The sequence below is a fragment of the Urocitellus parryii genome, chromosome 4, assembly GCF_045843805.1.
Source record: "Urocitellus parryii isolate mUroPar1 chromosome 4, mUroPar1.hap1, whole genome shotgun sequence".
Classification (NCBI taxonomy): Eukaryota; Metazoa; Chordata; class Mammalia; order Rodentia; family Sciuridae; genus Urocitellus; species Urocitellus parryii.
Genome location: NC_135534.1, coordinates 190232949 through 190254884, shown reverse-complemented (window position 1 = coordinate 190254884; position 21936 = coordinate 190232949). Strand labels below are relative to the sequence as shown.

Genomic DNA, 21936 nt, shown 5'->3' with positions numbered 1-21936 from the left:
GGAATAGAGTGAAGAAGAGGGACTTGAGTGATTATTACATGATCTTTGCTCTTTTCTTCCTCATTGTCTTTTAAAAATTAGGAAATACAAATTGTATCAAGTAAACTTAAGCAACTTTATTAAGTACTGTATCAATGTGATAAGATAGGTCTTTGTTGGATTTTTGACTGATTGAGAACTTAGGCTATATGCATCTAGATAAAGTGGGGGGTGATTTAACTATCTTACTTCATATTGTTTTTGTATCAGCTGGCTTTTAAGATTCATTTAAATGCTTTTATATAATAAAAAGCCTGATTTTGGATTGTTCTCTAGAGAGCCCAAGCTGCATTGCAGGCTGTCAGTGCTGTCCAGTCAGGAAACCTGGCCCTTCCTGGAGCTCCTTCCAATGAAGGCACAGTCCTACCTGGACAGAGCCCTGTGCTCCGAATAATAATTGAAAACCTCTTTTATCCCGTTACTCTGGAAGTTCTTCATCAGGTAAGAAGGAGTATTCTTATAGAAAACATACTCAAATGTGTTGTCTGAAACTTTTGATATTCATTAAATCTGTGTTCTTCAGATTGTTATTTTGGGTTGATATTTTTGTTTCAGTAATGAGAAAAAGCATCCTATTTCATAAAAGAATTTTGATCAAGCTGAGTACCACAGTAGTACACTTGGGAGGCTGAGGCAGGAGGATACCAAGTTCAAAGCCAATCTCAGTAACTTAGGGAGATCCTATCTCAAAATAAAAAGGTCCTGGGGAATGTAGCTCAATGATTGTCTCTGGATTCAATTCCCAGTACCAAAAAAGAAGAAAAGAAAAAGAGGTTATTTTAACTAGAGACAATTTTTCATAGTCTCCTGTTTCTAACTTGAATACTTGATTTTTAAAAGGTGGGAAAGGGGCTGGATGCAGTGGTGCACACCTGCAATCCCAGTAACTCTAGAGGCTGTACAGGAAGATCGTGAGTTCAAAGCCAGCCTGAGCAAAAGCAAGATGCTTAACAACTCAGTGAGACCCTGTCTCTAAATAAAATACAAAATAGGGCTGGGGATGTGGCTCAGTGGTTGAGTGCCCATGAGTTCAATCCCCAGTACCCCCCCACCCCCCAACGAAAAAAGGTAGATAAGAGGGACTGGGACAGAGCTCAGTGATACAGCATATGCTTAACATGATGCATGAAACCCTTGGTTCAGTCCCCAGCACATAAACAAACAAACAAATAAATCCCAACACTAAAATACAAATGGTAGGCAAGAAATTCAGTTTTGTAAATAGGTACATGTGGAAATGAACAAAGCATAGAATCCTCTAGAAAGCCCAAGTAGTGGTTGTTTTTTAGAAAATAATGTCACTATAGAATACAACTAACTTCTATTGAACTCTTTGTACATTTGAATACTCACTTAAAAAATTCTGAAGGGAGGCTAAGTAATAGATCTTCACATGTTATATGGATGTATCATACTCATCATGTTAAATGCTGACTGATACCAAATGTAACCTTTATATATCCAGATTGTCTTGATAAAAGGCCTTCCACCAAATCATGACTAATAATATTTAGAATTTAAGAACAGGAAGGTCACCTATGTTCATAATTTTATAATGAATAAAACTGAAAGTCAGATACTTGGGTAATTAAAAATCCAGTTAAGCCAGGTGCGGTGGCTCTTGCCTGTAATCCCAGCAGCTCCAGAGGCTGAGGCAGGAGGATCTTAAGTTCAAAGCCAGCTTCAGCAAAAGCGAGGCATTAAGCAATTCAGCGAGACACTGTCTTTAAATAAAATACAAAATAGGGCTTAGGATGTGGCTCAGTGATACAGCGCCCCTGAATTCAATCCCTGGTACCCCCCCCCAAAAAAAATCCAGTTAAAACTCGAGTCCAGTGTTTTATTTATATATAGAGTTCAGTGTTTGTTTTTAAATGTTTGTTATATCTTTAATATTCCATATATACATATCCTCAAAATGTAAGTTATTTGATAAATCTTTGTACACAGATATTTGACATCTAGCTTCAGAATTTGAGTTTTTATCCCCTTTAGCTAACTATTGATTACATTTCATTATACTTATCAACCTATATATTAAAATACAGAGATACTAAAACAAACTTTAAGCTTATTTTTATTTAACCTTTTTTATATCTTTGGATTTATACATCAAATGAAGGGTTGTAGAGGGTATTGTGCATATGTGTTTTAAGAATTGAAATGCATATATATTCTGTTCTTATATTTTGCAAATAAGGAAAGGTGGAGTTGTGTATACTCTTCCATGGTCATTATACCAATTGGTGATAATGCTCAGTCATTTTTCCCAGTACAGTTCCATGCTGTGCATGTAAATATTAAATACACAGTGTGGAACTGTACTGGGAATAGGCTTGCTATGTTCCTTTTGGTAGTTTTCTGAGTATCATTTTCAGAATAAATGCATTTGTGAAACATGTCCTAGAGAGGACAATAGCCATCATTGCTCCCTAGAGGGATTTAATAATTCCTTAAGTGATTGATTTCACGTTTTTGGTGAATTTTCTTTTTTTAATTTCTATCCCACAAAGTAACATTGTGCAATCCATCAGCTGTATGTGTTTGTATTTGCTACTAAGATTCTGCAGGCTTGCTGACCTACACTATTTTTAACAGACATTTTTATATCTGTGACTCGAACAGTGCCAACATCCATCTGTGAGCCTAATCAGTATTACGTGCTCATGTCCTATCATTTCACTTATCATATCCCTGAAAGCAGTAAAACCCCAAATCAAGACCCTCAAATCATGGGTCCTTCGGGTGAAGAGAACTAATCCTGAAAGTTCTCAATAGAAACTGTTGGATCATGACTCTCAGTCTTTTAATTGCAACAGTCCTTCATTTAACTCTTTTTCAAGGGGCCACTTGAATTAAACCAACCCCTTACTAAAGCATTTATTAAGGCCTCCATGTGCAAACACCTTTAAAAAATCTCTTTAATCTCTCTATGCATCACTCTGCTTATTGAACACTGTGACCTTTTTACCCCCTCTCTTTTTGTCTCCCCTCCCAGCTTAGTCCTTTCTTAGTTGCCTATTTCTTAAGCCTGGGAGACTCTTTTACCCATGGTCACTTGGCTATGAGTACATCATTCAGTCTTTATCCCAGATGTTACCCCCTTGAAGAGTCTTTTTCTAATTACGGTAACTAAGCCCTCTCCCCCAGCACTCTATTCTATGTTTAGTCATCCAAGAGATAGTATAACATAATAATTAAGGATACAGGATCTGGAGTTGTTTGGAATCCTGTCTATACCACTAGCTACCTACCTCTGCAACCTTGGGTAAGCAATTTTCCTAACTTCTGTTTTCTTTTTGTTTGGTTTCAGGGATTGAATCCAGGGATGCTTAACCACTGAACCACATTCCTAGTTCTTTTTATATTTTATTTTGAGACAGGATCTCTTAAGTTGCTCACTAGGTTGCCAAGGCTGGCTTTGAACTAAAAATTCTCCTTTCTCAGCCTCCTGAGACTCTGGGATTACAGGTGTGCGCCACTGTGCCAGGCTTGTTTTATTATTTTTATAATGAAGATGAAATTGGTAGTTTTTATACCTTCATTGTGAGGATTACATGAGTTAATATGCTTAAAGCAGGTAGAACAGTGCCTAGTACATATTAATTCCTCTAGAAACATTAGTTATCAGATACTAAAGAATTGCAATGTAAGATACTGTTCCTTGCTCTTATGGGTAATAGTAATTTTGTAAATAATGGTGTGAAAAAGTAAGGAGTTGGTTTTATCTATTATAACTAAGCTAATTGTTTTAGTATTTTATTTGCTGAAAAGTTGTCTTTAGTTAAACTACTGTATAATGTCTGTAGAAGCTAGGGCTCTTCTTTTAGCTCATGGTAAGGGGACTGAGAAACTGAGATGGGAGAAGTGCTGTATTAGATGAGGGAAGTTAGGGAAGGTTTTTCTTGTATGACATTTAAGCAGAGCCTTTGAACAGAACCTTGAAGAATGTGAGGATTTAAGTTATATATATGTGGAGGAGTAGTGAACCAGTCAGAAAGAATAGCAAGTCCCTAAGATGGAAGTGTGCTTGATATGTTTAGTATCAGGCTGCTAGTGTAGAGAGACTAGGAAAGCTATAGCAATAGAATCAGGGAAGAGGGGTTGGAAGCCAAGCAGCGCAAAGTTTTTATACCATTTTACATTGAATAAAATGGGAAATGATTGGGAGATTTTAAATAGAGCAATGAGAGGTTATCATTTAATGTTTTAACAGAATCACTCATTGTTGTGTTAACCGTAATCTGTCATACAGTTCTTGTCATTGTCCATGTTAGATGATGGTGACCTGAGTGAGGGTGTGGCACTAGAACTGGGTGTAATTTGAAGGATATTCTGATGGATTAATTAGATGTGGGTTATAAAGAGAAAGGGAGTAATCAAGAATGCCTCCCAGATTTGGATCTGAACCTCTGATAAAATGGAGCTACCCTAAACCGTGATAGATTAAGGAAGGAAAAAAATTGGTGCAGGAATTGGAAGTAGAGCAGGAATCAAAATTGGTTTTAGACATATTAAGTTTGAGGTATCTATTAGATTGACACATGAGAAATATTGAGACAGTTTGGAGATAAATCTGGATTCAGTGGAAGAATTCCAGTCTGGAGTTTGATAATCATCAGTATATGTATAGGTATAAAGCCACTGGACTGGACAGCATTACCTGGACAGCATTTGTAGATAGAGAGAAAATTTATCAGCTGATCCCTTTTGTAACCTCTCAACCCTGCATACTAAAAATTTTCTTGATGTACTAAAAAAGTAGCTCACAACAGTATTCTCATATAATCTATCACTTTCAGGCACTACATATAAGGAAATAATTTATGAATTTCAGATAGAGCTTTTTAAGAGAAAGGACTAATCTTTTTTTAAAAATTTTTTGATATTTATTTTTTAGTTTTCGGTGGACACATCATCTTTTTATTTTTATGTGGTGCTGAAGATCAAACCCAGCGCCCCCCGCATGCCAGGCGAGCATGCTAGCGCTTGAGCCACATCCCTAGCCCAGGACTCATCTTTTTAATTATAATAAAGATATATAGCTTGAGAAAACAAGTTATCATGGTACTAAATAAAAGAATGAACATTAATGTAAAATAATATTTCTTAATTTTTCCTGTTTTGTTGATTACAAACACTATTATGTTTAGATTATGACTCATGAGTTTAATATTAAAGTAAAATATTCTTGTGTTGTATGTGGTAGTACACATCTATAATTCCAGCCTTTTAGGAAGCCAAGACAGAAGAATTTCAAATTCAAGACCAGCATGGGCAACTTAGTAAGACCCTGTCTCAAAATTAAAAATAAAAATAAAGAAAGGGCTGGAGATGTAGCTCAGTGCTTCAGGCTCTGGGTTCAGTCCTAGTATTGAAAAATATAAACAAACAAACAAACAATAAAAGTTCTGATATGAATATTCTTTTCACAAGTGAATACTAGTGAACATTTTCAATTTCTGGCAAATTCTGCCTTTATAAAAATTACCCTGAGGGCTGGCTATATAGCTCGGTGGTAGAGCACTTACCTAGCATACATGAGGCCCTGGTTCAATTCCTAGCACCACAATAGTAACAATAATAATAACAACAACTCTGGAACTGGGTACAGGGGTATGCCAGCAGTTCGCAGGAGGTGGTGGGGAGGCAGGTAGATGACTTGAGCCCAGGAATTTGGGGCCAGCCTGGGTAATATAGCAAAAACTCCCATCTCAAAAAAAAAAAAAATCCCCCGAAGAATAATTTTATGAGAATTTGACCTTTGATATCTTCTTAGTCCCATTTTATAGTCTGAAAAGACAGGAGACCTCTAGAATAGAATCTTTTTTATCTATGACAGCAAAATAAACATTTTAGGGAATAGAGTCAAAGACCTTATAATTACGAAAACACAAATTTGTATATATATAAAACTTTTATGAATTTTTATGTTTTAGACTATATCTTTTCAAAATTTTACTATTTTTTTTAAAAAACTTTATTAGTTATTGATGGACCTTTATTCATTTATTTGTTTATATGTGGTACTGAGAATCGAACCCAGTGCTTCACACATGATAGGCAAGTGCTCTACCACTGAGCCACAACCCCAGCCCCCCAAATTTACTATTTAAAAAAAATTTTTTTTAATTGTCAATGGACCTTTACTTTATTTATTTATATGTGGTGCTGAGAATTGATCCAAATGCTTCACCCATATTAGGCAAGTGCACTGCCACGGAGCCACCACCCAAGCCTCTTTACTATTTTGATAATTATGAAAAGGTGTTGAAAATTGCACTTCAGGCATTTCTGGATTCCTGATGTTGGTACTCCTTATTTTATTCAAAAATTTTCAGATGGATCTTAGTTCCTCCTTGCTTGGTGAATACAGTCCAGGGGGCACTATAGCATTAACCATGCTAGCTAGTTCAGTTCTGTTTTCTTAGCACATTCATATAAAAATCACACAATCAAGGGCCTGGAGATATAGCCCAGTAGTAGAGCACTTGCTTAGAATATGTGAGGCCTTGGGTTCAATCCCTGGCTCTACAAAATAATAATAATAATAATAATAATAATAATAATAATAATAATAATAATATCACAACCAAATATAAGCTGTCAGTAAAGATAAGTATCAGGTGATTATTAAATCTGGTGAAAGAATCTAAATATTAATAAGATCTGAAAGTTAAGTGGAAATTAACTAGGCTTTGTAGCATAATTTAGTATGTAAGTATCCCAAGTTTTAGAGCAAATTATATGTTCTTATTACTTTCTCATCAAGAATATTTATCATTTAAAATATGCATACCATCATTATTCTCCAGCTAGGAGTTCTCAAAGAGTATTTTTTAAATAGGCATAATATTGAATGCATGCTAGACAAGTACTCTTTATTAATTAATAAGCACTTTACACAAATTAAAAAAAGATACACTTTACTCTGTACTGTTTATTTATATATATATATATACACACACACAAACACACATATATATTTTAGTTGTAGTTGTACACAATAACTTTATTTTATTTGTTTATTTTTATATGGTGCTGAGGATCGAACCCAGTGCCTCACACGTACAAGGCAAGCACTCTACCACTGAGCCACAACCCCAGTCCGAATTCTGTATTTTTTGTTTGTTTTAATACATTTAATTTATTTATTTTTATGTGTTACTGAGGATCAAACCCAGGGCCTCACGCATGCTAGGCGAGTGCTGTACCACTGAGCCACAGCCCTGGCCCCTACCTTTGTACTCTTTTATGCCAAGAATTTTACTTAATATAAGTACAACAACAAGGTAAATAACTATATGAGGGCAAGAAGGGGATGATACTTAGAAAAGAGAATTAACTTTGTTGGGATTTGAGGGAAACAATTTTCTGGTTCCATTGCTTTCTGAACTGTTTTTAAATGAAGATTTACTAGGTTTTATACTCAGTTCTGGAAATGGGAAAATCCATAAGTATTGGCATAGAAGTCTGAAATCACTTGCTATACTTGGAGAAGTATAGCCAATTGATACTGTTTATGTAAATTCTGTGATATAAGAAATGTCAGGTTGAAGAGGTATACCAAGGCAAATGCTTATGAGTACATAGTAAAGTGTTTTTTTTATCTTTATTTTTATTTATTTATTTTTTTATGTGGTGCTGAGGACCGAACCCAGGGCCTCATGAATTGGAGGCGAGCGCTCTAGTGCTGAGCTACAACCCCAGCCCCATAGTAAATGATTTTCAGCAGGGGTATATATAATCTGGTTTGTAATTTAGGACACTACCTTGGCTGCAATATAAAGGAGGGAGATTCAACATTTGTTATATTATTCTCCCTTTTTCATTTTAAAAAACAAGTTGTAATGTTGCTCTTTTATTGGGGGGAAAACGCTGTTGATACATGTATTTATATATATATATTTATATATATATATCTATATCTATATATATCTATATCTATATATATGTAGATATATATATATAGACACACACACACTTTATTATATAGAGAGCTTCCTAAAAGTGATTACATATATATTACATAAAGTTTCCCATGTTAAACTAAAACTACCATTTTTGAGTAAACAGTTCAGTGGAATTAAGTGTATTCACATTTCGATATTGTTTGAATATGAAGTGTTTGGCAAAAACTCCTGTGTTGCCAGGACTGGTGGTGCACAACTGTAATCCCAGCAACTCAGGAGGCTGAGGCCGGAGGATCGTGAGTTCAAAGCCAGCCTCAGTAACTGAGAGAGACCCTAAAGTGCTGGGGACGTGGCTCAGTGGTTCAGCACCCCCAGATTCAATCCTTAGTACAAACAAAACCCTCCTGTGTTGAAGGCTTGTTCCACAATTTAGCAGTGTTAAAAGGTCAAGCTTTTAAAGAAATGATTGGATCATGAGGTCTCTAGACTCATCAGTGGATTGATGATCTGATGAATTACTCATTTGAATGAACTATTTGGAGGTGATGGAAACTGTAGGAGATGAGACCTAATTGGAGGAAGCAAATCACTGGGGGCCTTTTTTGTTTGTTTGTTTTAACTTTATTTTGAGACAGGGATCTCACTAAGTTGCTGCCCTGTAAGAATGTCACTTCAGCTCTGTCCCTCCTTCCCTCTCTCTTTAGCTGCTGTGAGCTGAGCAGCTTTCCTCTGCCATGCCCTTCTGCTATGATGTTTGACCTCATCTAAGGCCCAAAGTAATGAGCCAGATGTTCATGGACTGAAACCTCTGTAACTGTGGGTCAAAATAAATCTCCTTTAATTTGGTAATAACTATTCTTTAACTTATTCATGTTGAGTATTTTGGTCATGGTAATGAAAAGCTAACACAACATTTTTTTTGTAGCCATCGCCGAACACTATGTTTCCCCAATGTTTTTTCATCTTTTCATACTGAAACTCCTGTACCCATTAAACAATAACTCACCATTTTTTACTCTTTCCAGCTCCTGGCAAGCAATATTTCACTTTCTATATGAATTTGACTATTCTGTGTTTCTCATATAAGTGGAATCATGCAGTACTTGTCGTTTTGACTACATATTTCACTTAGCATAATGTCTTGAAGATATTGTAGCATCTATCCGAATTTCTTTCCTTTTTAAGAATTAATAATATTCCTCTGTGTGTATCACCTTTTGTTCATCCATTCATCTGTTAATGGACACTTGATTTTTTTTCTTTTGACTATTTTGAATGATGCTACTCTGAGCTTGGTTGTACCAGTATCTCTTTCAGTCCCTGCTTTCAATTCTTTGGGTATATACCTAGAAGTATAATTGCTGATTCACATAGTCATTTTTAATTTTTTTAGGAACTGCCATATTGTTTCCATAGTGGCTGCAACATTTGACATTCCCTCCTACAGCTTACAAGATTTCATTTTCTCCACATCCTCCCTTAACACTTCATTATTTTATGGATACACACACATTGTCCTACAGGGTGTGAGTGATATGGTATGTGCATGTGTGTTTGTAGTACTGGAGATTGAAACTGGGTTCTATACCATTGAGCTACATCCTTAGCCCTCCATTCCCTTCCTTTTTAACTTTATTTTGAGACAGTTTTTATGAGTTGCTGAGGCTGGCCTTGAACTTGCAATCCTTCTTGCTCTACCTCCTGAGTAGCTGAAATTACAGGTGTGTGCCTTTGTGCCCAGCTATCTCATGTAATTTTAATTTGCATTTCCTTAGTAGTTAGTGATCGTCACCATCTTTTCCTTGCTTATTGGTCATTTGAGAAATGTCTATTTAAATCCTATGCCCATTTTTAAATTGGATTTCTTTTTTGTTGTAGGAATTCTTTCTATATCTTGAGTGTTGTCAGAAATAGGGTTTGCAAAATGTTATATCCCATTCTTTGGGTTGCTTTTTCACTCTGTTGATTGTGTCCTTTGATGCCCCAAATTTTGAGGTAGTCCAGTTTATTTTTTATTTATTTGTTAAAGCAGGACTAATTGCTTATTCAGCACACTTATGCATAATGCTTAGTAATGGCAAAATCTTATTAGCATAGGAAATGGTTAACCTTTTTATTCTCACTGGTAGAAAGACAAATTTCTTATTCATTAAGGTCTAGTTTTAAAATGGATTAACAAAGGAAAACAAAATGTTTTATTGTTTTATGCTACCTAGATAAGCTTTTGGAATGAGACAGTAGTAACAATAGCCATGACTCAGTGCTACTGTGGTAGAACAAGTTTTGTAAGAACTTGATAACTAGGAATCTGTCAGGAAGACTTATTTATTCCATTTCTCAGAAGACACTTAAGCAAGATCTTCTCTGACCACTTTTGCACTATCCCAACTTGCACGATGGTTCAGTCTCACCCTTCCCCTTTTCTATTTTTATTTGTAACATTTTTGTATGACTAGACATCATAATATTTGTTTATTTTTTATAGTCTTCACTGCTATCTTCCCAGTGCTTAGAATAGTACCCTGTGAATATTTGATATAGAATAACCTCTAAGTTTTCTGGCTACAAAACCTTCCAGAACAAGGATGAGGAGGAAAGGGTACATTGTTCGTAGAATTACAAATTAATACAACTGCTTTGGAAAGATTTGAGATTCCTCAAAAGACTAGGAATGGAACTTCCACGGAACCCAGCTGTCCCCTCCTTGGTATTTATTTTAATCAGCTTTTTCACCACTGTGACCAAAAGACCTGACAAGAACAATTTTAGGGGAGGAAAATCTTATTTGGGGCTCACAATTTCAGAGGTCTCTGTCCATAGACAGCTGGCTCCATTCTGCAGAGCTCGAAGTGAAGCAGAATTCTCATCATGGCAGAAGGGTGTTACAGAGGAAAATCACATCAGAATGCAGAAAGAACTCTGCTCATCAACCCCAAAATATATAACCCCTATGACCCACCTTCTTTAGCCACACCTACCTGTCTACAGTTACTACCAGTTAATCTCTTTTAGGGGATCAGTTTGCTGATTTGGTTAAAACTCTCAAAGGGCTGTGGATGTGGCTCAAGCTGCAGCGTGCTTGCCTGGCATGCACGGGGCGCTGGGTTCGATCCTCAGCACCACATAAAAATAAAATAAAGATGTTGTGTCCACTGAAAACTAAAAAATATTTTAAAAATTCTCTCTCTCAAAAAACTCTCAAAGCCAAATCACTTTACCACTAAAATGTCTTCCATTGTCCCACAACGAGCTTTTGGAAGATACCTAAACCATAACAGTATTTATCCAAAAGAACTAAAATCTGCATACTGTAATGATACTTGCATACCAGTGTTTATAGCAGTGCAGTTCACAATAGCCATGTTAAGAAACCAATCTTCAACAGATTGGATAAAGAAAATGTGGTGTATATATACACAATGGAGTTTTACTCAGCCATAAGAAGAATGAAATTATGTCGTTTTCTGGTAAATGAATGGAACTGAAGAAGCTAAGTGAACTAGTCTAGTCTCAAAAAGTTAAATATTTGCTCTCCCATGGAATATAGAGAAAACGAAAAGGGGGAATTAAAAAAAAAAGGGATCTCCTCAAAATAAAAAGGAGAACAACAGAGTAAGAGGAAGGGGATCAAGAAGAAGGGAGGAGCAGAAGGCATGGACAATGAAATCTACCAAATTATGCATGTGTCTATGTATGAATATACTACAATGAATTTCACTTATATATTTATGATGTATTAAAATAATAACAATACAAGGGGGATCAGTAGAGTTAAATAAATGGATCAAGAGTAGGGAAGAGAGGAGGAAAAGGGATGATACTGGTAAATGAGATTGGTCAAATTATGTGTGTGAATGAATATGGAATAATGAATCCCACTATTATTTATAATATGCCAATAAAAATAAATTTTGTTTTTAAGATTACAAGTTTAAAAAAAACAACAACAAATTCTCCAGAAGTATATGCTGATTCCCAGGGTGAAATATGCTTTTGTAACATCATTATACTATCAATTTCTGTTGTCACCTTCTGTTTTACTATTTATCATTTATACATGTTATGAAGTAGATTACATGTTTTGAGTTTTCTTGTGTACAAGGTACTCTTCCAAGATATGAATGGGTATTGAAACATTAACATTTTAGGTTTGGCTTTTTTCGGGGCGGGGGGTGCATACCAACAGTTTTAATAAAAGAGAAAATTATTTTCATTTAAAAAGGGGATTCATGAGCCAGATTGTATTTATAAAGGTAGATTAGTTTAATATTTTCCTTAGATTTAACTAATATGAACTTGTTTCCAGATATTTTCTAAATTTGGAACAGTCTTGAAGATTATCACCTTTACAAAGAATAATCAATTTCAAGCCTTGCTTCAGTATGCTGACCCAGTGAATGCACATTATGCCAAAATGGTAATTATGATTATTTTTCATTTTTCAATAATTAATCACTTTCTAAAGGAAACCATCATGTGTTCTCTCTTCTAGTTTACTGTGTGTGATTTTTTAAATAGTGATAAAATATATAAAGTAATATCTACCATTTTAACCATTTTTAATCGTATAATCGCATGTGTTCCCTCCCCTAGTTAAAAATTATTATTTTCCTCATAGAAATGGTTCCTGCCCCTCAGGACTCTTGAAACTCTTTGCTGTTTGTTATGTTTAGAGTTTAAGCACAGTACTCCTGATGTAATCTAAGAGAATAGGTTTTTGCCCTTTGTACTTCATTTAGTTCTATTAAATCAGCTAAATATTGATTTCACTACTTTTAAAAATTTTTCAGCATTCATTTCTGTTGAGCTCTAATTTGGTGAAAACATTATCTCAAGAATTATGCTGTTGTCAATTCATGTTTTTTTAAAGTACACAGATACTTGATAGTATAACAAATTTCACATTAATTTGCTTATATTACATACATCTGTTGAGATCTATCCCCAATGCTATTCTGTCTTCTGTTCCTGAATCATTTCTAATTTCTGCTCAAATTAGAGACTAGAGACTAAGGCTTATAGTTCTTTTGTATATCATGCACTGTCTAGCCCTAATTAGGAAGATAGCCTTATTGCATATATTATTTTGTGTACCATTTTAATAGCACAATGACTTTTGTTAATGACTTTTATTGTAAATCAGAGTTTTTAATGTATTTGTTTCATTTGTATGTGCTTTTGGTTTCTGGTATCTGTTTTTATAAATTCAAGTTATAGAAATCACAAAAATCACAAGCAGTGACAGTTATTCTGTTGGTAAGATTTTATTCTTGCAAAGGGAGGGATTACTGATTTTTGATCACAATTGACTCCAAATTTTCCTCAGCTCATTGTTAAAGTATTACAGGATAAATTCACAAAAGAATAAGTGGTAGATAATATTTTGTATATTATATTTCTGATAAATACAAATTACAAAGGCTTTGTTTCATCTTAATCTATATAAATTATAGTAAAATAATTAAGGTGAAATGTGAAATAGGAATATCTTAAACACTCATTTATGTTTATCATGTTTAGAGTTTGTTGTAGGCAGAATTGCCGTAGTATTTCTTTTTTTATTGTTGGTCGTTCAAAACATTACATAGTTCTTGATATATCATATTTTACAGTTTGATTCAAGTGGGTTATGAACTCCCATTTTTACCCCGTATACAGATTGCTGAATCACATCAGTTACACTTCCATTGATTTACATATCAGCTTAGTATTTCTATGTTCTTCTCTTTTGTTTGCTCCTACCATAGGTAAGATGGATGTTATTTTCTTTTCTTTTCTTTTTTTTAAGAGAGAGTGAGAAAGAGAATTTTTTTTTAATATTTATTTTTTAGTTTTCGGCGGACACAACATCTTTGTTTGTATGTGGTGCTGAGGATCGAACCCAGGCCGCACGCATGCCAGGCGAGAGCGCTACCGCTTGAGCCACATCCCCAGCCTCAGATGTTATTTTCTTTATACAAATATATATTGAGGCTCAGCATCTTTTTTTCTCCCTTAGATTCATAGTGACAGGGATGAAAGTAAACCTAGTTCTTTGGCATTTTTTTCATTGCTCTCTGCTTTATACCTGATTACCACTCATTGTCACAGTAGAGGTTATTTGATTCATCAGTGGTATTGTCTTGCAAAAACATCAGTCCCTTTCTCACGTGCTTTAGGCTCTGGATGGCCAGAATATATATAATGCATGCTGCACTCTGCGTATTGACTTCTCCAAGCTCACCAGCCTTAATGTGAAATATAATAATGACAAAAGCAGAGACTTCACTCGCTTAGATCTTCCCACTGGTGATGGCCAGCCATCTCTTGAACCCCCTATGGCTGCTGCTTTTGGTGAGTAGTTCCTTTTTGGGCCACAAAGCAAGTTTTCTGAAGTTATAAGTTTCATTTATTAATCTGTTAAGTTAGCCTTCTTTGTTTTTTGTTTTCAGAATTTCTAAAGGAAAGCAAGAATCTTGGAACAAATGTAACCATTCATTAAATCTATTTTTTAAAAAATATTTAATTTTATTTGTAGTTGGACACAACACCTGTATCTATTTATTTACTTATTTAAGCTTTAGGTGGACAGAATATCTTTATTTTTATTTTTATGCTGTGCTGAGGATCGAACCCAGTGCCTCACGCATGCCAGGCGAGCATGCTACTACTTGAGCCATATCCCCAGCCCCTTATTTATTTACTTTTATGTGGTACTGAGGAATGAACCCAGGGCCTTGCATGTTCTAGGCAAGTACTATACTGCTGGCCACAACCCCAGTCCCTCATTAACTCTTTTTTATTTTATTTTTTTTTAGATGTATGGACCTTTATTTTATTAATTTATTTATACGTGGTACTGAGAATCAAACCCAGGGCCTCACACATGCTAGGCAAGTGCTCTACCACTGAGCCACAGCCTAAGCCCCTCATTAACTCTTTAATATTAGAAAGTTCTATTATTTGTCAAAACAAGTAGATATCTCAAATTGAATTACAATATTTATTTTCTAACATTGATATTACTCATAAGTTATACAACTATTTGCTTCTAATTGATTCTTAAAAATTAAATTGATTTATACTCAGCACAATTTTGCCATAAGTACTCTTGAAAATTATTTTTCCTTTTTAAATAGTGATACTTTAAATCAGTGGCCTTAACTAATCATATGTTTTTCCTGTATTCAAAGACGAGAATTTATCTTGTTTTTTTAAACATTAGAACTAACATTTTGGGCTGGAGTTGGGCTCAGAGGTAAAGCCCTTGCCTAGCATGTGTGAGGCACTGGGTTCTATCCTCAGCACCCCATACAAATAAATAAAGGTATTGTGTTTTGTTTTTAAAAAGAACTTATATCTTTAAGTTTATGTGGTATTGGATTTTTCATTAATAAAAATACAAGCAGTATCACTAATTGAGACCTTAAGTAGTATTTAATCCATCTTCTTTTGTAGGTGAGAAGCTATCAAATGCAGGACCATGTTTATTCTAATAATTAAATATATACTCATGGTGTAATTAATGTTCTGTATTGTGGGAGTAGGACATTTGGAAAATATGGTTAAGAGTTTTGCTTTCTGAATATAAAGTATCACTATTCACATTCTTTTTCATTGTTATTAATAAATCTTTAGTCGTTGCAAAATAATATTTCCATCTTGAGTAATTCATCAGAGAAAAATATGCTTTACATATTGTGTAAAAGTTTCTCTTCTTTGCCTATCACTAATTTTTGACACAGTTCACTATTCCCTCCTTTCTTAGCTTCTGCAACACCACATTCTCCCTACTTTATGCCTTCCTCACTGGTTGATATTTGCTTGCCAGTTTTTTTTTTTTTAATTGATGTGTATTAAGTGTTCTGTGATAGTTATCTCAAATTTTTTTCTTATTTCTCTAATACTTAATGGCTAGCATTCTGCTTTACTCCCTGTAGCCATCTGTATTAGCCACTTGGCTGTGCTTGAAAACTGGCCCTCATCAGCACTTTATGGCAATTAACATTTTTCTAACGTGCCTCAGCAGCAGCTGTGAATCAGCTTTCACAGCACTCCTCCCTCTTGTGATATAGGGCCCTTCGGAAGGTGTTTTGATGTTCTTGTGGCAGAGCGTAAAGAATAAGAGAGCTGGTGTAAACTTTAAATGCCTTTTAAAGCTTCTGTGGCACATGTCATTTCTGCCTTTATTTTTTGCAGAAACATATGATGTAATCAAATCCAGTGTGAATTACAAAGAAATGCATGCTTTTCCTTTTTTTTTTTCTGTTTGTGGTTATTGAACCCAGGGTTTCACACGTGCTAAGCAAACACTGTTTACTGAACTATATCTCCAGCCCTTTTTAAAATTTTATTTTTTGAGCCAGGATCTCACTAAGTTGCCCAGGCTGTCCTTAAACTTTGGAACTTTCTGCCTCAGTCTCCCCAGTCAATGGGATTATGGAGATGGGCCTGCAGGCTTTATTTTGAAGACTTATTAAATCTTCCTTTAATGTACAAATATATTAATGAATGAATGAATGAATCATTTTTACTGATGATCTTGAGCCTCCTTGTGTCTAAGTTTATCAAGGACAGAGATTCATATCTGCTTTGTTCAGTGATTCCTCAGCAGTAAAATAAATAAATAAATAAATAAATAAATAAATAAATAAATAAAGCATATGTTTGTTGGGTGTATTTCAGTATCCTTATTTTATCAGTTATTTTTTCAGTCTGTTTTTTGTACTTTATCTCTGCTGGTTCTGTCCTTGCAGATCTACATTTTCTTGAATGATGCTAAATTACAGCTACATATTTAAGTTAAACAGTTTTTTAGTAAAGAGAGTGAAATTATATGTGCTTTTAACTCCTCTGGAAAATAAAGCTTGAATATTTCTGCTTATAAATATGTTCATCTTCTTGTCATTAAATAATCTAAAACTCTCCCTTTGACTTTTTGCAATGTATATTTTCTAAAACAATTACACTTCTTTTACTTACTCTGTGTGAATTTTATTGTAGATCCTCCTTTCCCCTTTTAAAACTAGATCCTGAGGTACTGTATAATTCACTACCTTTTTCCCCCTATTTATTGGACTCTTCTCTTTTTCTTTTCTGTAGAATATTCCTCTTCCTTCTGCTGAAGTGTACTAATACTCTCAGACTGTGTTTTGGGCTCTCTTCTGTTTTTCTCTTTGGCTTTTTTTAGTGGAGCTCTGATTCGTATGGTTTTCACATCTATTTCAGATGATTACAAATCTGTGTGTTTGCTTGTGATAATTACTCTGAATTTTCTCCTTGTGAGCATTTCCATTTAAATATCTTACTACCACATCAAATTTTACATATTCCAAACCACATTCACTATTTTTCTGCAAGAGCTGACTTATTCTTTGGAATTATCTCCTGTTTTTTGTTAATGATACACAGTCAGTCGACTTCTAGAGAAGATCAGTATTTATTTCATCATCCGGTACACACCAAGCATTATGCTTTTCAGTTACTCTAACTCATCGTCGTGAATCCCTTGTGACTCCTTAGTCCACTTGTGGTACATTTCATTTACACCACTATATGACCCTCATGATATTAATTTCCTGTAATTCAGACTTACATTTTGTAAGCCTCTCAGACAAAGATTTAATCTCATACCTCTTTATGTCATCACAATGCACCACAGATAAGAGTACATTTTAATGAGTGTTTGATGACTATTCATACAGAAAAAAAAATGCTCTAAATAAGGACCAGAAATCTCAGCCTAGTCAAGACTCAATGAACAGCTAAACTATACACTTGATCATTGAACCCAGCTGAAAGTGGTTAGGCCCCCCAAAATGGCAGAGGCTCTTATACCTTAAAGATCACCTGTTGAACAAATATTTATTCTGTAATATTTTTCTTTTTCTGTAATAAACTCTAATGTACTCATTTTATATTGCTTTGGTTAGCATATTCATAGAAGGTAGTATATTTATTTTAGCTTCTCTTTCTTCCTCACTAGGTGCACCAGGTATAATCTCTTCACCATATGCAGGGGCTGCTGGATTTGCCCCAGCCATTGGATTTCCTCAAGCTACAGGTGAATCTTTTAAAGTTGATTTTGAAATAATTTTCAAATGATTTTCCAGGAACTTAGCAAGATGAAAAATGAAAATTTTGAAGAATGTAGAATAAAAGCATTGGGCATCTGGGCGTGGCAGCACCTGCCCCATAATCCTGGTGGCTTAGGAGGTGGTGGCAAGAGGATGGCAAATTCACAGTCAATCTTAGCAATTTAGTGAGGCCGTAAGCAATTTAGCCAGACCCTGTTTCTAAATAAAATATAAAAAGGTGCTGGGGATGTGGTTAAGTGCTTAAGCACCCCTGGGTTCAATCCTCACTACCAGGAAAAAAAAAAAAAAAAAGCATTAGGCATATCAAGCACAGAAGTGACTGTATAGTACACAACTTCCTCCTATTTATAAGTAATTTTCTCTGGCTCCAGTTTGAATTTCACTTGTTCCATTATATGTTCTGCATCACTTATACTTTCCATTTGCACAGGTAACTATAGGTTGGCTACATTAAATGATTTTTAATCAAATTATTGCATAAAACGTATGAGCTGCTTAGGTCATTAACAATAGGCTTATTGATTATGTGTTGAATAGATCTGAACTTTGTGTCTTCAGTTCCTTTGAAGGCACTGAATACACAGTATACCCTCAGTAAATATTTTATTTAATAAATATTTACTATTCAGTTTGAGAAATCTCTTTTTAATGATGCACTTAGTGTTTTGTTTTTTTTTTTCCTTTCTGCTTTTTATTTATTTATTTATTTTTTTGCAGTGCTAGGGATTGAATCCAGGGCCTTGCATACGCTAGGCAAGTGCTCTCTACCTCTGAACTAAATCCTCAGCCCTCATTGAGGGACTTGGGGATTACCATGGAAGGTTATGCATGTTATTTATTTCAAAGGATTTTTTTTTCTCTTTAGATAATGGAAATAATTAAGAAATGGAAGTTGATTAGTACCTTGATAATGGCTCATTCTTTTATAAAGGGTAAACAAAATGAATTTGATCACAACTTAAGGAAAAAGAGAAAATGCTGTATGGTTTTATCTCTGTAAAGAAAACACTGAAGTTGGTAATTTAGGGAAATGACATGCTATAAAGCCAATTTTATACATCATATTTTCATATTCTAGCTAATTCATGAATGTAGCTATGTTTTAAATTTATACCCTAATATTCCAAATCTGGGATTTTGAACTATGGTCTCTCTGATGGAGAGGATAGTGTTAACCAAAAAAAAAAAAAAAAAAAAGTGATATGAAGTTGAGTTTTAAGTTTATCTAAGTTATTGTTCTGCATAATTTGTTGAAAACATAGTTTTTATTTATTTGAAGCTCCCCAAAGCTTAATTAATAAACATTTGGAATCAGCAATGTGTTTTCCCTCCGTTTAGGTATTTCTTTTAGAGACGCTTTGCATATAAAACGCAGTAGTAGATATTTAGGAAAGATAAAAAGTGATTAAAGAGAGGGCTTCTGACTTAATACTTTTACAATGTGGTATATAATACACACACAGTAAGCTGTACTCTTAGCTAATACATAATAGAGACAGTTGCAAACGTTGCAGTAATGAATTGGAGGGAATGGAGAAAGGGTTTTTCTGTGTGGATTTCATGAAAAAGCAATCAACCTGAGAATTTAGTTGCATAGCCAATATGGATAATGGTAGTAAAGACCTTCTTAGATTCTCAAGAGGAATAGGCTGAATGTGAAATACATTGCAATTTAATTGCACAGTTTTAATAAACTAGTGGTCAGACTGTTAAAAGAATTTTGAGCTTAAAGAATCAACAAATTGGGCCTGGGGTTGTGGCTCAGTGGTGGAGTGCTTGCCTAGCATGTGTGAGGCACTGGGTTCAATCCTCAGCACCACATAAAATAAAGATATCGTGTCCAACTACAACTAAAATATATGTTTTTTAAAAATCAGCAAATTGGGCTGGGGTTATAGCTCCATAGTTGAGCATTTGCCTACCGTGCACAAAGCCATTGGGTTTGATTCCAGAACCACCAAAAGAAAACAACAAATTAAAGAATTAGTTCAAATATAATGTCAGTATTACAGTATTATAAAACATTCAATGATTTCAGAATATCTAGGAGAGTAGAGAGCTGTGAAACAAATTCTACAAAAGAATATTGAATTCTGTAAATCTATTATTTTAATATTTATTTAGAACTTAATAAGGTGACAAAATTTAGACTGGCATATAGAACTACCCAGCACCTCTTTGTGGCTTCTGCTGAAGGACTTTTAAAAAATACTTTCCTGATTTTATGGTATATGTCAATGTGAAAATTGCATGCTTTTACTAGAAAGGTGCTTTTGAATATATTTATTTTGGGATAGCAGGAGTGCTTGTAGTTGATAGACTGACCCTCAGAGAAATCTAACAACTTTTTTTTGAAGACCAATGATTTCAGTTACTCTGTCAAGTATGGTAAAGTACTGAGTAAATGGTTTCAACAAATAAGGGACTCAGCTGCCAGACAGACTCTATGGGGCAGAAAATGGGCCTTTGATATATTCTTTATGGGTAGCTTGACACCCTTTCTTCCATGTTTGCTTTTTTTTTTTTTTATTGGTTGTTCATAACATTACATAGTTCTTAATACATCATATTACACGGTTTGATTCAAGTGGATTATGAACTCCCGCTTTTACCCCGTATACAAATTGCTGTATCACATCAGTTACCCTTCCATTGATTGACATATTGCCTTTCTAGTGTCTGATGTATTCTGCTGTCTATATTATTCTCTACTATCCCCCCTCCCCTCCCCTCCCCTCCCCTTTTCTCTCTCTACCCCTTCTACTGTAAATCACTTCTTCCATTTGAATTATCTTGTCTTGCCCCTCCTTTCCTCTTATATGTCATTTTGTATAACCCTGAGGATCGCCTTCCATTTCCATGCGATTCCCCTTCTCGTTTCCTTTCCCTCCCACCTCTCAACCCTGTTAATGAAAATCTTCGTCTCAAGCTCTTCGTCCCTACCCTGTCCTTGTTTCCTCCCCTTATATCAGAGGAGTCATTTGGTATTTGTTTTTTAAAGATTGACTAGCTTCACTTAGCATAATCTGCTCTAATGCCATCCATTTCCCTCCAAATTCTATGATTTTGTCATTTTTAAATGCAGAGTAATACTCCATTGTGTATAAATGCCACATTTTTTTAATCCATTCATCTATTGAAGGGCATCTAGGCTGATTCCACAATCTTGCTATCGTGAATTGTGCTGCTATGAACATCGATGTAGCAGTGTCCCTGTAGCATGCTCTTGTTAGGGCTTTAGGGAATAGACCGAGAAGGGGAATAGCTGGGTCAAATGGTGGTTCCATTCCCAGCTTTCCGAGAAATCTCCATACTGCTTTCCAAATTGGCTGCACCAATTTGCAGTCCCACCAGCAATGAACAAGAGTGCCCCTTTCCCCGCATCCTCTCCAGCACTTATTGTTGTTTGACTTCCTAATGGCTGCCAGTCTTACTGGAGTGAGATGGTATCTTAGGGTAGTTTTGATTTGCATTTCTCTGACTGCTAGCGATGGTGAGCATTTTTTCATGTACTTGTTGATTGATTGTATGTCCTCCTCTGAGAAGTGTCTGTTCAGGTCCTTGGCCCATTTATTGATTGGGTTATTTGTTATCTTATTGTCTAATTTTTTGAGTTCTTTGTATATTCTGGTTATTAGGGCTCTATCTGAAGTGTGTGGAGTAAAGATTTGTTCCCAGGATGTAGGCTCCCTATTTATCTCTCTTATTGTTTCTTTTGCTGAGAAAAAACTTTTTAGTTTGAGTAAGTCCCATTTGTTGATTCTATTTGTTAACTCTAGCGCTATGGGTGTCCTATTGAGGAATTTGGAGCCCGATCCCACAGCGTGTAGATCATAACCAACTTTTTCTTCTATCAGATGCCGTGTCTCTGATTTAATATCAAGCTCCTTGATCCATTTTGAGTTAAC

At 35.0% G+C, this 21936-nt stretch overlaps 1 protein-coding gene across 4 annotated transcripts in view; it reads left to right on the top strand.

Annotated features, from left to right (window-relative positions):
- Positions 1 to 21936, top strand: part of Ptbp3 (polypyrimidine tract binding protein 3) — a 92672-nt gene that overhangs the window by 59431 nt on the left and 11305 nt on the right. For all 4 annotated transcript variants that reach the window (XM_026391135.2, XM_026391133.2, XM_026391132.2 and 1 more), the window contains 4 exons: positions 316 to 480; positions 12259 to 12369; positions 14111 to 14285; positions 17917 to 17994. In XM_026391135.2, coding sequence (XP_026246920.1) covers positions 316 to 480; positions 12259 to 12369; positions 14111 to 14285; positions 17917 to 17994 — 529 coding nt within the window. The remainder of the gene's footprint in view (positions 1 to 315; positions 481 to 12258; positions 12370 to 14110; positions 14286 to 17916; positions 17995 to 21936) is intronic.